Source organism: Babjeviella inositovora (assembly GCF_001661335.1).
Source record: "Babjeviella inositovora NRRL Y-12698 unplaced genomic scaffold BABINscaffold_5, whole genome shotgun sequence".
NCBI lineage: Eukaryota > Fungi > Ascomycota > Pichiomycetes > Serinales > Babjeviella > Babjeviella inositovora.
This window is the reverse complement of record NW_017566842.1, coordinates 304,021-318,931: the sequence shown is the minus strand read 5'-3', so window position 1 is coordinate 318,931 and position 14,911 is coordinate 304,021. Positions and strand designations below refer to the sequence as shown.

At 44.5% G+C, this 14,911-nt stretch overlaps 7 protein-coding genes and 2 non-coding genes across 9 annotated transcripts; 3 read left to right on the top strand and 6 right to left on the bottom strand.

Annotated features, from left to right (window-relative positions):
- Positions 1–545: 545 nt before the first annotated feature.
- On the bottom strand, positions 546–2,042 carry BABINDRAFT_7681 (uncharacterized protein; the record flags this gene model as incomplete). Its single annotated transcript, XM_019132659.1, has 1 exon — positions 546–2,042. One exon carries the CDS (start codon positions 2,040–2,042, stop codon positions 546–548), a length of 1,497 nt encoding a protein of 498 aa, XP_018985543.1.
- Positions 2,043–2,366: 324 nt separating this feature from the next.
- BABINDRAFT_166574 (cytidine deaminase) lies at positions 2,367–3,030 on the top strand (the record flags this gene model as incomplete). The annotated part of the gene is made up of 5 exons (XM_019130437.1): positions 2,367–2,457; positions 2,507–2,543; positions 2,593–2,663; positions 2,713–2,756; positions 2,815–3,030. 5 exons carry the CDS (start codon positions 2,367–2,369, stop codon positions 3,028–3,030), a joined length of 459 nt encoding a protein of 152 aa, XP_018985542.1.
- Positions 3,031–5,862: 2,832 nt separating this feature from the next.
- Positions 5,863–7,092, bottom strand: CZF1 (Zn(II)2Cys6 transcription factor CZRF1). The gene has a single exon (XM_019128689.1). The coding sequence runs from the start codon at positions 6,855–6,857 to the stop codon at positions 5,997–5,999; it is 861 nt and encodes a 286-aa protein (XP_018985541.1). The 5' UTR covers positions 6,858–7,092; the 3' UTR covers positions 5,863–5,996.
- Positions 7,093–7,467: 375 nt separating this feature from the next.
- Positions 7,468–8,110, top strand: BABINDRAFT_161182 (uncharacterized protein). The gene has a single exon (XM_019128688.1). The coding sequence runs from the start codon at positions 7,692–7,694 to the stop codon at positions 7,848–7,850; it is 159 nt and encodes a 52-aa protein (XP_018985540.1). The 5' UTR covers positions 7,468–7,691; the 3' UTR covers positions 7,851–8,110.
- Positions 8,111–8,871: 761 nt separating this feature from the next.
- On the bottom strand, positions 8,872–11,021 carry CCT6 (chaperonin-containing T-complex subunit). Its single transcript, XM_019128687.1, has one exon. The coding sequence runs from the start codon at positions 10,574–10,576 to the stop codon at positions 8,957–8,959; it is 1,620 nt and encodes a 539-aa protein (XP_018985539.1). The 5' UTR covers positions 10,577–11,021; the 3' UTR covers positions 8,872–8,956.
- Positions 10,904–10,977, bottom strand: BABINDRAFT_t173. Its single transcript has one exon. It is a non-coding gene; the product is annotated as a tRNA-Ile (tRNA).
- A 438-nt stretch (positions 11,022–11,459) lies between the features above and the next one.
- BABINDRAFT_t172 lies at positions 11,460–11,533 on the bottom strand. Its single transcript has one exon. It is a non-coding gene; the product is annotated as a tRNA-Val (tRNA).
- A 330-nt stretch (positions 11,534–11,863) lies between these two features.
- On the bottom strand, positions 11,864–13,435 carry BABINDRAFT_161180 (uncharacterized protein). The gene has a single exon (XM_019128686.1). The coding sequence runs from the start codon at positions 13,137–13,139 to the stop codon at positions 12,204–12,206; it is 936 nt and encodes a 311-aa protein (XP_018985538.1). The 5' UTR covers positions 13,140–13,435; the 3' UTR covers positions 11,864–12,203.
- Positions 13,436–13,780: 345 nt separating this feature from the next.
- BABINDRAFT_130480 (uncharacterized protein) lies at positions 13,781–14,058 on the top strand. The gene has a single exon (XM_019127033.1). The coding sequence runs from the start codon at positions 13,823–13,825 to the stop codon at positions 13,994–13,996; it is 174 nt and encodes a 57-aa protein (XP_018985537.1). The 5' UTR covers positions 13,781–13,822; the 3' UTR covers positions 13,997–14,058.
- Positions 14,059–14,911: the final 853 nt, after the last annotated feature.

Sequence of the window (14,911 nt, the reverse complement as noted above, 5' to 3'; positions counted from 1 at the left end):
TCTGCTGTCGGGTATAGCATTAAATCCGAGTTCCAGACAAAATGGTGTAAAGAGGAGTAGCTCTCGCTTCGCAAGCAAGAAAATGCATGTAAAAACACCATCAAATAATAAATGTCATAGGGAGATGGCTCAAAAAAGCAATCACCAGCGGTGGAATTATACGAAGCGCATTGCAGAGAACAATCAGACGAGTGCTCATCACGAAAGGGCCAGTTGGCTTCTGTGCTGATTACACACTCTCAGAGAATTACGGATCTGCCACCAGGGTTTACAAGCGGGAACATTTCCCAGCATTAAACTTGGATTTTTCATTTGCCAGCACAACTGAGTGAGGGGCTTTATATCTTTGAGCTGCGTGGCTAGGGATGGTGAAACCGAGTTCCACTAAGCGCGCCGTGCCATACATGGTGTATGTATTAGACCGGCAGAGGCTACTGAAATTAAAGCTAGATGTATTAGGACCTACTAATGCATTCACACCAGTAAAAACTCGATCTTGGATGGGCATGGCCAGCGTTGCTGAAACTGAGTACATCGCCCGTTCTTCATTCAATCTGACTGTACAACTCAGGGAATAGCTCGCCAATAATACAATCAAGCAACTGCATGATCAATAGCTTGTTCACAGTCTTGTTATCGAAAGCGCCCACAAACTGTTCAATCTCCCTCGGCATCAAGTCTACAGCCTGCGAGCCGTAAAGAAAGTTTTGAACGAAGGGGTACTTTGAAACCATTTGTGACACACTGGCGATGGCGTTTGCCTTGATAGTCTCCCTTTCCTCTACAGTAGGGTCAATCCGAGATGGGCCCATCTCTTCGTCGGTGGGGAACATTGTGGATCGGAGCTTCGAAAGAATTTGGACTGCAGTAGACTCCTTGAGGAACTTTCCCATTAAATGGTGGGTGATATTGTGGAAGAGATGGTTCATTCGCCTGTTGTGGACGGGCAAGAAGCACACAAGCCCGTACACTAACGGCCGTTTCGCTTGGATGGAAAATAAATTCGCTGCCAACGTGAATACTGAATGTGTAGATATAGGGATTCGGTCTTTCTGTCTCGCAGGGGTATCCCCACTGTCGCGGATCGAGGTTGTATACGCCACTAGATGAGATAACCTCCGCGATAAGCTAATAATCCGTCCCCTAATGCTGATTGTCGGGTTTTGTTTCTCCTCGTTAGACTCAGGAGGCACCTTTTCCCCGTGTTTCTCTCCCGTCACGCCGCGGCTGATGTTGATGAGGATCTCGTACCAAAAGTAGTTTTCGCTCAACTTTTCAACGACGCTGGACAACACCAAATCACTCAATAGATTCTTCAAGAAGCTGAGCGCAAGTGGGGAGTCAAAGAGGTCCGGGGGGAGTGCCAACTTGAGGACCTTGAGCACAAGAACGGACAAATAGAGGTGTTGTGAATCGTTATGGTAAACTCCACTCCTCTGGCTTCGTGCCTCATTCTGCGTTGTAGCGTCGGAAGGCGGCACGGCTAAATGACCGCATAGTATTTTATAGAGCTCCACCATATTATTATGGTTGCAAAGGTTTGTCCCGGAAACCTCCCGTGCAGTTCGCAAGGACACTAGATGATTGTTTAGCACAAGACACACTTTGTCAAGGACCATCACGGGATCTAACTTGCGGCCTCTCTCCTCGATACCCCGTGTGATATGAGCGATGTTTGCTACCAACTCCAGTAGGAAGTCTTCATCGCTGCTCAATTTTGAGTACCAGCCCTGGATAAATTGGCGAATAAACAACCCCAAGAAAGCTAGAAGTTCTCGGTCAATACTGGCAGAGGAAGCTAAGGCCGGCAACACATCCACGATGGCCGTCTTGGAGGGTACATACGGGAGGTATATCGACCGAATTAGGTCATTCAAGTATTCCGCCGAATCCTTGGGCGCTGTACCAGTCTTTTCTTTCTGTTTAAGGGACGGAGACTTCGTGCTCTTTGAGAGCCGTGAGTGTCGCTTATATCGCGAAGGGGAGAGGGTTTTTGCGGCAGGTACACCAGTGATGACCTCAAGGTGCCTGTCTAGCTCCATGGCGGCGGAAATGGCGAGAGTAGCTATGCACGAGGAACACTGATTAGCCTTGGGCTCGCAAGATTTAACCAAACCTTATCAGTCACGTGTCTAGAATCAAAAGATATCGGTGTGACTGAACCGATTTGGCTTGTGCACGTCTTTGTTGATTACACGCGTGTTTCCCCGCGGCTCCGCGGCCTGTGAGGGCTAATCTCATGCACTTTGTCACTGGTTGCCCTTCCCCTTTATATTTTCACGGCCGCTTTTAACAAAAGCCATATTTAGATATGAAAACAAAAAATCTGTCGAACAGAACTCAGACGAAACATATCGCCCTTTAGAATGCCACTTGAACTCAAGGTCCCGGTCCATACCGACCACAATGAATTATCCGAGTCCAGCTTTGACGCATTGAAACAGCAATCGCTTGACGGTACGTTTTGGTGCAAACTGACCTTCATGGCTTTACTAACCAGTTACAGCGAGAAACCTCTCTTACTCCCCCTATTCCAACTTCAGGTATGTTCCGCTGCGGGTTTCAGGTCGTATTCCATGCTAACTGCTACAGGGTCGGTGCGTGTTTGCTCACAGAATCTGGACAGTATATCCAGGGCGCTAATGTCGAAAATGCAAGCTACGGTGAGTAGTTTGGATCTGCTATATGAACCCATCACTAATAAATATCCAGGTGCGACTATCTGTGCCGAGCGCAGTGCAATCACTCGCGCTATCGTACGTACACCTTACTTCGACAGAGAGAGAGAGAGAGAGAGTTCACTAACGCTTTTAGATGATGGGACACCGTAAGTTCAAAGCCTTGGCTATTTCTACTGACTTGACGACTGTCGCTTCCCCGTGTGGTATTTGCCGCCAGTTCATTCGTGAGTTTGGCCCCGAGTTACCAATATACATGGTGACGGATGGCGGTGAGTGGGTAAAGATGTACCTAAACGAGCTCTTACCATTAAGCTTTGGTCCTGAGGATTTGGGGAAGCATACAGGGTGAAGGAGTCTTCCGTTTCTGCACCAGCAGAGATGGAAACGTGAAGGCTTTGGATCGATATATTTGATAGTATATGTTCATGCCGAGGAAAAAGAGACCAAGATTGAGACAAATAAAATGAGTTGTGGGTAATGTATGTAGGCCAGGAAATCAGATCAGAAAAATTGAACTCGAGGGTAACCGTATCTTTTGAGGTTAAAAATATTCCGCATGGGGGAACGTACGCAGTTACCTGCAGGGGGCACGGTAATAAAGGTAGGGTTCAAAATCGTAAATCACGATGGTGGGATTCTGTACTAACCTATAACACCCCTTTATTACTTCGGTGTAAATGCGTGTGCCTGTCTGTACATCGTGAAATTATGAGCCGTTTTGTGCGTCTTATATGCCGCGTCATAGACTGTCGGGTGACTTCAGGTCTGATTCTTGGGTCGGGTTCTTACAGCTGCCAGGCGCCGGAGAAGAAATCTATGCATATATAGTTCTCGTATAGACTTATAATAAAGAACCGTATTCTGATCTAAAACCGACGAGGGACATAGAACTACAATCAGACTAGTCACTTGGCCCATATGCAAGTATGGTGGAACCGGACGCCTGAGCCATCCGGCATGCATGCAAGCCCCTGGTTATGGGTGTAGTTCCTCACCGGTGAGGGGTCTTAGACATCGCACCATAGCCTCTTTTACAGGATGCCCACTCACTCCCGTCAACCGTTAGAGTAACGTTCAAGGTTCCAAGCTTGCAGCCGCCAAGATCAAAAGACCTACGATAATTAAAATTATACGCGTAAACCAAGAGGCTTAAATCATATCCCTGGTAGGCTCACACCACCGTTTTTGGTGAGCAGTACAAGTAAAGACGCCAAGATTTTGATGGAGTAAATAAGTTATCTACGCTTCCTAGCTTCATTTTACGCGTTTTTAAACTTGTCATAAGCGGAATATTATATAGAGAGTTATACTGCGTTTATTAAGGCTATACGATATCTTATAGGGTCGGTGAAATTTGGTTAGGCTAAAAATAGGATACGATTTATAGGTAAGATATATACAAAAGGGATACGGGGTCCTTATATACTGGGAAGATGGGATACCGAAATGTTCCATACCAATTTTTGTATAACCATTGATATCGGAAGTATGATATTGGTTGAAAACTTCAGCAGTAAATAACACCTTTTGTACAACTGATTTATTCTGAGTCCGGGTATCGTAAAGTTGGGCTTCCGGTGTCTTGTTGAAAACTTGTTTTAGGAACTACCAGATCCATTCTAACAGGATGAATAACTGTGGCGGAGGGAACTCCTTTAATTTTATCGAGGGTAGGAATGTCTGGGGCCATCTTCCATAGTCCAGGCACATTTTCGTATTCCAGGAGAATCATGAGACAGATTGCCTCGAAGCTATAATGCCAAGAGTATACCTGTAAACCTCGTAAATCTCAATCAACTCGACAAAAACATGAGTATACATTGGAAGATACATACAATGATGATCTTCAAGCGAGGGTTTTCTTTAATCTTTCCGCTGTGGTTATCATTATGACTGCCAGTGTCATCAGACTGCGGCTGACATCGAGAATGTTCCAGAACTTTATGAAGCACGAGATATCTCCTTTTTCTGAAAAGCAGTGCTCGGTCATCGGGAAGAGAACCCGGATTCTAGGTATAATTTTAAAAGGAGAGGCAGCAAACCTAATTGTATACATTATGCCCCTCCAGCTGGCTAGCTACTGGTTTCCGCAGAAGTGTCTGATGAGGTATTCTCAGGAGTGAGAACGGTGAAATAATGGGCGTTCAGCACCCTGTACTCGTTGAATTTTAAAACTTTCGGGACCTCATCCCCCTACACTCATCAATTCCAGCATGAGCATTAGGGCGGCCTGACTACCATTGCAGATGGAGCCAGGCGTGTGCTCATGAGCACTCTTTTCTAGCAAGTTAAACACCGGCAAGCTTGGGTTCATAACCACTTTCGGCTTGCTAATATGATGGAAATCCACCTTTCGAGCTCCAATCGTACTTATCAACAGAATTGTGTGGGAAGAGAAACATATAAAGGCATATCCCCATCTGATCCAGAGTTATAATGGTGGTCCCTATTCATACAAACTCTGGTAAATAGAGCTTTCCATGTTAGAGCTCCATACAAACGCTTACTGAGAGTACAGACAGATCCAGCCCATATTCTATGCGTACACATATGCGAAAGTGAGAACCCTAGAGGATCGAGTGATGACCCCAAGAGGCAATGTAGATACGTCTTCCCACGCACGAGCTCTAAAATGGCAAGTCTTTGGGAGAATCTAGAAAGCAGAAGCAGGGTATAAATGACGCCAAATACGAGCTAAACGAGTCGAATAGACTAGTGTTTACGCAAGCCTATGTTTAGCACTGCGCAAGCAAAATGCAGAGACCGGGATTAATCAAGGAGAAAGGTATTTACACAGGACTAAGCGCCTAGGGGTTTATCCGATGTGGCCTTTATTGCCTCGAAGTATACCTGAGCCATGAACTTGATAATCAGTTGAAGGGAATGAATGCACCCGACACTCTTTAAGAGACTGTTCCACGGAACCGCTGGTAAACGTGAAGGTCTTACCTAAAGGACATTCAATATAGCAAGGCCAGATTCAAGTTCCCACGACCAATGAGTATCTTTATCGTAAACTTCCTTGAAAGTTAAATTCCAAGACAGTTCCCTGGAGACTAAACTATAATATAACCCCAAAATGGAGTCAATGTTAGACAGGGTTACCACACAGCGTGGACAGAATTCAAGCACATGTTTCAAAAAGAAACTTACTCGTATAAACTATGATATTAAATGGGGTAAGGCTAATCATTAATTTTAAAAATCCTTAGGTATCGAAAGAAAGCTATATATGACAATAAAAGAAAATACACAGCATGTATGAGGGTATTGGATGCTGTTTCATGGAGTGAGTGGTGAAGCTATCGTACAACCCTATCCGGTAATTCTATACTCAACAATACCCCTGAGAACTTTAATTTTAAAAAATTCAGCGTGATCCATCATACTTTCTTCTAGACGGGCCGCCCTATTCCTATTTTTGTGCTCACTTCCAGGAACTGGCCAGACACAGTTGAACCCAAGCCTCCTACATTCATAGCATTCTGGCCTGGATTCACAGCATCTCTTTTTTCTCGACCGGCAGGTTAAACAGCCCATACGGGATCTCTTCATAACCGATTTCTTTTCTCCGTCCTTTGAAATCTTTCCATTGGAAGAGTATGACGATCCAGAGTACGATGAGTTTGTAGACATATAAACCGCTCTAAAGGTTTTATGCCCGTCGTAAGAACTTGCGCTAACTGAGTTCAGACCCTCTGCCTTTTCCTGTCGGCACGACAAAGATTTGTTTGGGTCCTTGGAGCGGAAGATTGGTGAAGTTGCGGGAGCAGTATTGAAGGGTATGGAGCTATGGCAGCTACTGTTATTAAACTGATCATTGAGATTTTTTTGAATAGGAAGAGAGGGGTACGCGGAAATCAGAGATGGCGTATGAAACTGTTGCTGTTGGAATAGCTGAAACGAGTGAGGATATTGTAGCTGGTGTGCTTGGTGATGATAAAGGTTGAACTGGGAGTTACCAAAGATGTAGCTATTTCCTAGAAAGCTTGGGTTACTGGAATAGCCAAAATTTAAATCAGTCTTGGGGACCTCAAAGGGCATATCTGTAGGGAGGGCAACCAAGTAACCTTCCTGTTGCTGAGGATGAGAGGAATTTAAGATGTTATTTCCTCTCGAATAGTCAGGTGGGGTGCTCATCGAACCCGGGAAAGCCGTCAGCCAGTTGTGCTCCATGAAGATGTCGCGGTTTAAAACAGGTACCTGTGCGTAGGTTTTAGTTGAGAATAGACGGTAAAAGATATTGGCTCCTAGGTGGATATTTGTAAAATAAAAAGGTGAGACTGAAAACTGTTATGGTATAAAAGGGAAAATAGGAGCTGGGACATACTTATATAATTTGCAACCGGGTGAAGCAGGTGCGAACAAACCGGCTCACACCGTTTTCATTGAGGGATACCCTGAAAACTGCGGGTTTATGCTATCCCGTTACTCTAAAACTACCCATTGGCATGACCTATTATCCTTTCATAGTATACCCAGGAGACTGTGGCTATTACCTTAGAGTCGCCTCGGTGGTTTTCGTTTTGCCCAGGATGGTGCTAGATTAATGTATGCATATGTAGCTGCATATGCACTGCTAGCTTAGTCGGGAGCCGTACATGAAGGACCACGAGAATTGGTTCCTCCTGTGTCATCATGCAGAAATACCATTTGAGAAGGCTAACGCAGAAAAATCTGTTTTATTGACGTGCGTCCTCAGAGAGTGATGAAGGTTATTGAGTTTAAAAGCCAGTAGAATGCTGTTAGTTCCATCTTTATCCAATTCCTGGAAAAACCAAAATACCGGAAAACGACCAGGCCTTTTGGAAACATTCGACTAAGGTTTTTGTATCCTCGAAAGCAATCTATTACCCCAGGGAATCTTAAACCACGCAACACGACTCAAATCATGACGAGATACGCAAGAAACTACGGTACCCCGAAGCGCATATTTTATCTTTAAATACATCGCGTCGGGTCTCCTCTGGTATCCATTATAACCTGATATGACAATGGGAATTTTTTACAATGACTTACTCGCTTTGTGATGCAAAACATTGTTATAGACTAGCCATTCCGAAGTCCCTGGAGGTTGTAAATACGCGGAACTACGGTGAAAGCCCGGATCGCACTGGTGCGGGGTACAAGGATGTACAGCACCATTATTGCCCTCTGTATTACCGATAGAAATCACTTCCGGGCTGGGTATGTGCTGGTGCCTTGCCCTCCCCTGGGTGGTTATTCCTTTCAATGAAAGCATATCACATTTTAATTACCCGAGAGAAAAAAGTTAAAGTGCGTTATCGAAAATTAGAAAGTTCGAGAAGCGGCACAGGGAAATTTCATGAGGGGTATAATCTTCATTTTCCCGTGTAAGCTCTTAAATTTGTATCGCGGTTAAACTTCACTATTAGTCCTTTGCAACTATCTCTGCATCCTGCGAGGCGGCAATGGTAATATAGATACCTATTTCAAACTTTGAACTTGAATATTATGCAGGGTGGGTGATTCATTCTCTCGAGCGCATTTAATTGATTATATAAAGACTTAAAGAGCGGTGGTCTGAGATTGGTCAGATCTTTTGTGAGAGCTATGCCCCTAGGGACCTCAAAGCGGTTGCCCTGTATCGGCTTATGTCTATCATGTCCGTAAGCGTTAACTCCGACTATCACGCCACTTATATGTCACTCCTCTTAAGTCGGTAACCCAGGACACAGCCTTTTCGGGGAGGCTTCCCGGTGAAGATGGCGAGAGACTCTAAAAAAATCACACGCATTTGTTGAAGGAGCACAGTTGAGAATGAGCCTCGATGAAGCTGGTATTGCCCTCATTTTATTCATGACCCTCTCTATCCCTGGAACCAAAGGTGGGTAGTGTAATACCACTTCTATTAGGTAAACCCTAGGGGTCCTCATGCTTTGCATAGCAACTAAGAGCTAAAAGGCCGCAGATCCGGATCAACCGGATATCCTCCGTTAAGACGTACTTACATGTATACCTTTTAGTTCTTTTAGTGGGGGCTATCCCAGGGACTTGGAAGCAGAAGGACTAGCTCTTTGTGAGTACCTTTCCGGCTCCACCTATGGTTTACGTGTTCGACCAGGTACTGGCATATGCTAGTTTAGTACGATTCGGCTTGGAGAACTAGTAACAACTATCCCGCGGCCCGCACACGGGCCAGTACCGATAGTCTTGGCTTTACGATACATAGGATGGATACAAACAAAGTGTCTATTATATTATGATACAGGCATTTCTAGGAAGGGCTCCCCAAAAAAAACAAAGCAGATGTCTTAACGGCCACCTTCCTTCAAGGAAGAACGACCAGCTTTCAAAAGCTCGTCACACAACAACAAGTTGGAGGAGATGCCCGTAGCTGATGCAATGGCGTTTCTCACCACTCTGTAGGAGTCCCAGATACCTTCAACGGTAGGGTCCATCGGTTCACCGGATCTCAAGTCGACACCGACAACCCTCTCGTCGGCCAATTCATCCTGACACGAACTGATAGTGTCTAAAGCATCGTAGCCGGCATTGACGGCCAACGTCTTTGGAACAACTAACATGGCTTCGGCGAAAGCTGTGACCCCAGACTTGGTCTTACCCTTGGCAAGCTTGCCGGTATTCTCGACTAAATGATTGTGAACGCTAAGGAAAAACGCACCACCACCTGGTAACACGGAGTTGTCCTTGATGACGTTCGCTACGGCTCTCAACCCGTCTCTGACGGCATCTTTGGTCTGCTGCAAGACATGGCTGGTGGCACCCTTGATCAAGACCGTGACGGACTTTGGCTCCTTATTTTCTGTAACGTATGTGAACTTGTCCTCCCCGATGGTGTTTTCGTAGACGAGACCAGAGAACCCCAAAACGGCCGGAGTCAAGTCGTCAACAGAGTTCTGGGCCTCACCACCGGTAACCAACTGCAATCTCTCCATATTACGTCTCTTGGCTCTTCTCAAGGCCAAAATGTTGTGTTTGGCCAAGACATCAAGGGACATTGGGTCGATACCCTTTTGGTTGATGATAACAAAGCCCTGATTAGAGTCCATCCCACAAACCTCGTTCTTCAAGTCCACGATCTTCTTCAACTTTTCGTCCACAAACTTTCTTTCGGATGCAACCAACTTTTCTCTCTGTTCGGCAGAGGAATAGAAGAACCCAGAGTTGACTTCGGTCTTCTCGTACTCCAACGAGACGTTCAAAATCAAAACGTGTGCGTTTTCGACTCTCTTGGGCATGTCTGGGTGTCTGGCACCGTGGTCGAGAACCAATCCCTTGACCAACTCGGTGTCCTGGGCGGTTTCACGCTGCATCTGCATAATTTCGATCATGTGTAAGTCGAACTGTTTGTCGTCAGCCTGCTCTCTGACGGCCAAGACGGCGTCGGTGACGATAGGGGTCAAGACCTCAGCCAACTCGGCATCCACCTTGGTGGACAAAGAGGTTCTGGCTACAGCCAACAACAACTCTCTGTCCAAGGTGGGCTGCTGCTTAAAGTTGTTCAAGTACTCTAACGCGGCTTCTCTGGCAATCTCGAACCCATCGGTGATGACTCTAGGGTGAACACCCTCGCTGATGAATCTCTCAGCCTGTTTCAACAACTCGCCCACCAACAAGACCACGGTGGTGGTGCCGTCTCCGGTGATCTCGTCCTGGGCGGTCGCGGCTCTCGCGATCATGACCGCTGTTGGGTTCTGGATCTGCATCTCGGACAACAACACCTTACCGTCTTTGGTCAATTTGATGTTACCGGAACCGTCGACGAGCATCTTCAAGGTACCTTTTGGGCCCAAGTTGGAAGACAAAACTTGCTGCAACCCCTGGGCGGCGGCTATGTTGACCTGCAAGGCCTGGGCACGTCTCAAGGACTCGGCCTTTGGATTAAGAAGCTGGATGGCGGAGGAAGACATTGTAGGTATGGCGTACTGGCAATGACAAAAATAAGGGAGTATTCAAGCAATGCTGTATATCCTAGAGGCAGCGGGCGGTGTGTCCGTTGATATGCTCAGCGCTTTGTTTTCGCCATCTGATCTCTATGACGCGCGGCTAAGAAAAATATCATGGTAATTTTCATGCGTATATCTACGCCTTCATGCTGAAAATTACTTAACCCTTACCGTTGAGCACGTGATGAGCCATGGAGGTAGTACTGTCATCTGCCTCTGCCGGTTAATGGCCGGATACGATCATGGAAAAAGGGAATAACACAATGTAGAGTCAAGAGAATGTAAAAAGAATGGTCCCTAGCAGGATCAAACTGCTGATCCCCGCATTATTAGCACGATGCCTTAACCAACTGGGCCAAGGGACCGATTTATGGGACTTCGGTTGTCTTTCTGGGCTGGCCAATCTCTGATTCAGGCTTTAGAAATGCATTGCTGCAGCACTCAGTCAGTTATAGGTTAGGAATATAAGGCTGCTTTGATAAGTAGCTAGTAAGTGTTATTCACTACCTAGAATATCTTCTAGTACACAGTAGATTTTAATATATACATATGTATATATGAATGGTAGATTATGCATTAATTAAAATTGCGTTGATATTAAATATCCGACACACAGGCAACCATATTTATATATGTGCATATGTATAGATATACCTTTCAGCCTAGTCTTCATATTTACGGATATTATATATTATTGTAGTTATATTTCAGCTAGTGTCTGAATTTATATTGTCATTTTATCACGTATGCATTGGTGATAAATTCCCTTATAGAATATGTACATTACCCCGGTTTTATCGATTACGGAGCTGCTGTTATGCGACTTTTGGTAAAAAACAATCAGAGATGATTTCGCCCAGGATCGAACTGGGGACGTACTGCGTGTTAAGCAGGTGCCATAACCAACTAGACCACGAAACCATTTCTTATGTGTTAGGATAATACAAGCTTTCAAACTTTAAGGTATAGATTCTGACTGGAGAATGACCCAGTTTTATCCTTGGACTAAACTCAAAACAGCGTATTGTCCAAGATAGAACAAAAACCACACCGAGCTTTCTTAATATCATTGTATACACGCCTTAAGCCTATTATGATTGATTTGCAGAGATATAATAAGGAGCTATCCATAACTGGTGGAATAAAAAGGCTACGCTGGGCGTTAAGTGTATGGATAATACTCCTGGGAGATTAGTACTCCCTTATTTTATCCTATTATGACAGAACATATCTATTATTGTTGCAAACTCTGCCTATTGTAGTAAAGGTATCATTTAACTAGATGGAAGTCGGCGTTTATTATCTCCTTACCTTCGATATGCGGACACTCTGGAATCGTATCCGCCTCAGTTTATAAGGCCAACAACCACCTTTCTCTTATGTATATCTTTACGGATGAGAAATACTCTCTTTCAGCTAGCTAACAGTATCCACTATTACCTATAAGATATACCACAAACATACTGGTTCCAACCAAGGAAACCTTAGAATTCTTGAATTACCCCAGGTAAAGCGTGTTAAAAGATATGAGCCATATCACATGGAAGTGTCTAAATAAAACCAGGTAGATTAAAGGGCCAGAACTAGAGAGCTAGCTACATCCAATTTTCAGAATAATCATCACGAAGTCAAGCAACATGACGTACCCAAAAAATAAGATAGGGAGCGTATTTTTGTCTAGTTGCCGCAACAAAGGCTTCTGTGTGTGGATATGATTCATAGGGATCTCAAGAGAGGGATATATATCGTAGGCAAAAGGATCACATATGGATAGCCTTGGATCAGAGGCAGGTGATTGGATGGAAGAGTCGAACAAAGCATCATACTCGTCCAAGCGTATTCCGTCGCTCGTCAACTCGGCGGCTAAGTATTCATTCAAGTAAATCAACTTCATGGCGACAACGGAAACAAAATAAATGAGTGGTAGTCTGTTCAAGAACGTATTTTTGTAAAAGTAGCCGTCGAAAGAGTAGTTGAGGTAAAACATGGAGTGGGATAATAAGATTGGTAGCATGCTATTATTCAAACATACGAAATAATGCTGATCAAATTTGGCTTTGCCGACTGTAAGGATAAAAGAGAGCAAGGGACACAGAACCTGGGCGATAGTAATACACCTGATAAATAAGTCTCTTTCACGAATTACAAAAACAAGCAGCAAGCAAAACAATGTTTGGACAGTAGCTAAAAGATACTCAAAGTTAAAGGAAAACTCCACGTTGTAGCAGAACCTCCAAATCACTAGAATGGTCACAGCGCCCTGCGCGATATCTTTGAGGTAATCGGGGCTGTATACTTCTTGGAACGTACCACTTTCAATGTAGTATACCAACTGGGTTATTTGAATGAAGGTAATCGACACAATCGCTGCTATCGCATAATACCAAGGGCATGTAAGAATACGGTAGGCGTCGTCAATGTAACCAACACATTCCGCCTCATCCGTAGGAGAAGTTTCTGTGTTCCTCCTGGCACTATGACATCCAGGGTTGCGGAGTGGAATGGTTTTCTCACTATAAGGGTTCATGTTACTGTTTTGAATGGAGTAATGGCAGGGTTTTAGTTTAGTATTGGAGATTGGAATCGGTTCTTAAGATCGGCCCTGGCTTCCCAAGATCTGATCTCATAGACCCTTTTTTTTTAGAAACGTGGACAACCTTATTTAGTTTTCCAGGTTAGAAAAGGCGCCGTTTCTAATTGGTCTAATTTCTGGCTTCACGTTTGTGGTACTAAAATGTGGCCTGCTCTGCGTAAACTGCGGATACCGGCTAGTACGGGGCTGAGTAGCTGCAGATATGTTGACGAAACTTGGCTTTGTGGCCGACATAATTTTTTAGTTACTGATTTGCGGCAAAGTATCTTGAGGGAAATATTAGAGAGTAACAAAGTTCTATATAGATCTTTGAGAAGCTCTATTTTTAGCACGAGGATAGTGCATATCTGTTCTCCAGCACTGCCACCATTGCCGTGGTCCCTGTTTTTGACGCACGAGACGAGTAAGGCTAAACGCGCATCGTGCATTCTGCTCTTTATGCCTTTGCTACGGCGTCTTGTCTCTCAGCTAACGGAAAAAGGGGCTTTGAAACAGCATCCCAGAGCGGAAAAAAAGGGGTTTACGTTTATATTAGCCCGCCAAAGATTTTCACTGGAAATTTAAGGCGCAATACTTGGCGCCAAGCCATATGCTAGTTGGGGCGACTCAACAGCCACATGCCTGAGAACTTGCATCTAAGTTTAAGCATTACAGCAAAGCTCATGCTAAACACGGAAACTCTACGTTGTAAAGCTCGAGAAACGATTTTACACAATATACCAGAGATTAACCAATTCATCTACAAGGATAAATACCTTATGTGGTATATCAGGTGTAGTGAACACGATTAACTAAGACTCTTGTTGGGTAAGATATAAATACAGAAGCGGAGTCAAGGTTATATACTGAAGGCTGGGAGTAACGCTGATGAATCGGCTTGAGGAAAATAGAATACCTAAATGTCGGACGATCAGTATAGAATATCGTCCGGTCGGAGGTGAGAATATCCGCCAAAGATATCTGCAGGATTAAACGGCAGCCTTAAAGGTCTGGGCTGAGTGGCAGTAACAGCTACTTAAACATATTTCTGGACTTGGTAACGAAACATAACCCCCCTTTCAGCTCCTTTTTCGGACTAGAAGGCATGGCAGCGGAAGCGTTAAAAGTTCAGCTTCTATTTTCTTATGATTGTTAAACGGCTCAGAGAATCCAGACCTCTTACCCATTCCAAACAAGTTGGACAAAGCATTGTTGAGCCTCAAGTTTACAGACGGAAACAGCTGCCACGGAATTTACGTAACGGAAAGGCGCTATTAAATACATATCTAATTGTCAGTAAATTCCACTTCGTTCCTTTTGGCACAAGTCATGAAATAAAATCCCGATCGAGACAAAGCTGGTAGCCATTTTGAACTCTGAGCCTATTAGTTGGGCTCAGATCTGCACACCCCAGATAAACCTTGTATTTTAATTTGCCAAAAGTTTTATACTTGATATAAAAACTGGCAGAATCATAGAGTACTAGTGGGGTTATAAGCCTCCCGAGACCTCCTTCTGAGATGCAGGCTCCCCAGAACCAGGGGAGCGTTAATACTTGACTATATAAGGAATACGATATACATTTTGAGCTCTGGTACAAGCCGCTTCCCTGGATCCCAGCGTAGTAACAAGCCATTGACTGGCATTAGCCTTTTCTATAGGTTGGCTAATATTAATTTTAACTGCAGGACTCGGGTGTTCGGGAACAGATATGGTATCAGTTCCGA

Bases quoted from the DNA above. Each gene is read 5' to 3' on its own strand.
- CZF1 (XM_019128689.1), bottom strand. From the start codon at position 6,857: ATGGAGCACAACTGGCTGACGGCTTTCCCGGGTTCGATGAGCACCCCA.
- BABINDRAFT_161182 (XM_019128688.1), top strand. From the start codon at position 7,692: ATGACTTACTCGCTTTGTGATGCAAAACATTGTTATAGACTAGCCATT.
- CCT6 (XM_019128687.1), bottom strand. From the start codon at position 10,576: ATGTCTTCCTCCGCCATCCAGCTTCTTAATCCAAAGGCCGAGTCCTTG.
- BABINDRAFT_161180 (XM_019128686.1), bottom strand. From the start codon at position 13,139: ATGAACCCTTATAGTGAGAAAACCATTCCACTCCGCAACCCTGGATGT.
- BABINDRAFT_130480 (XM_019127033.1), top strand. From the start codon at position 13,823: ATGCCTGAGAACTTGCATCTAAGTTTAAGCATTACAGCAAAGCTCATG.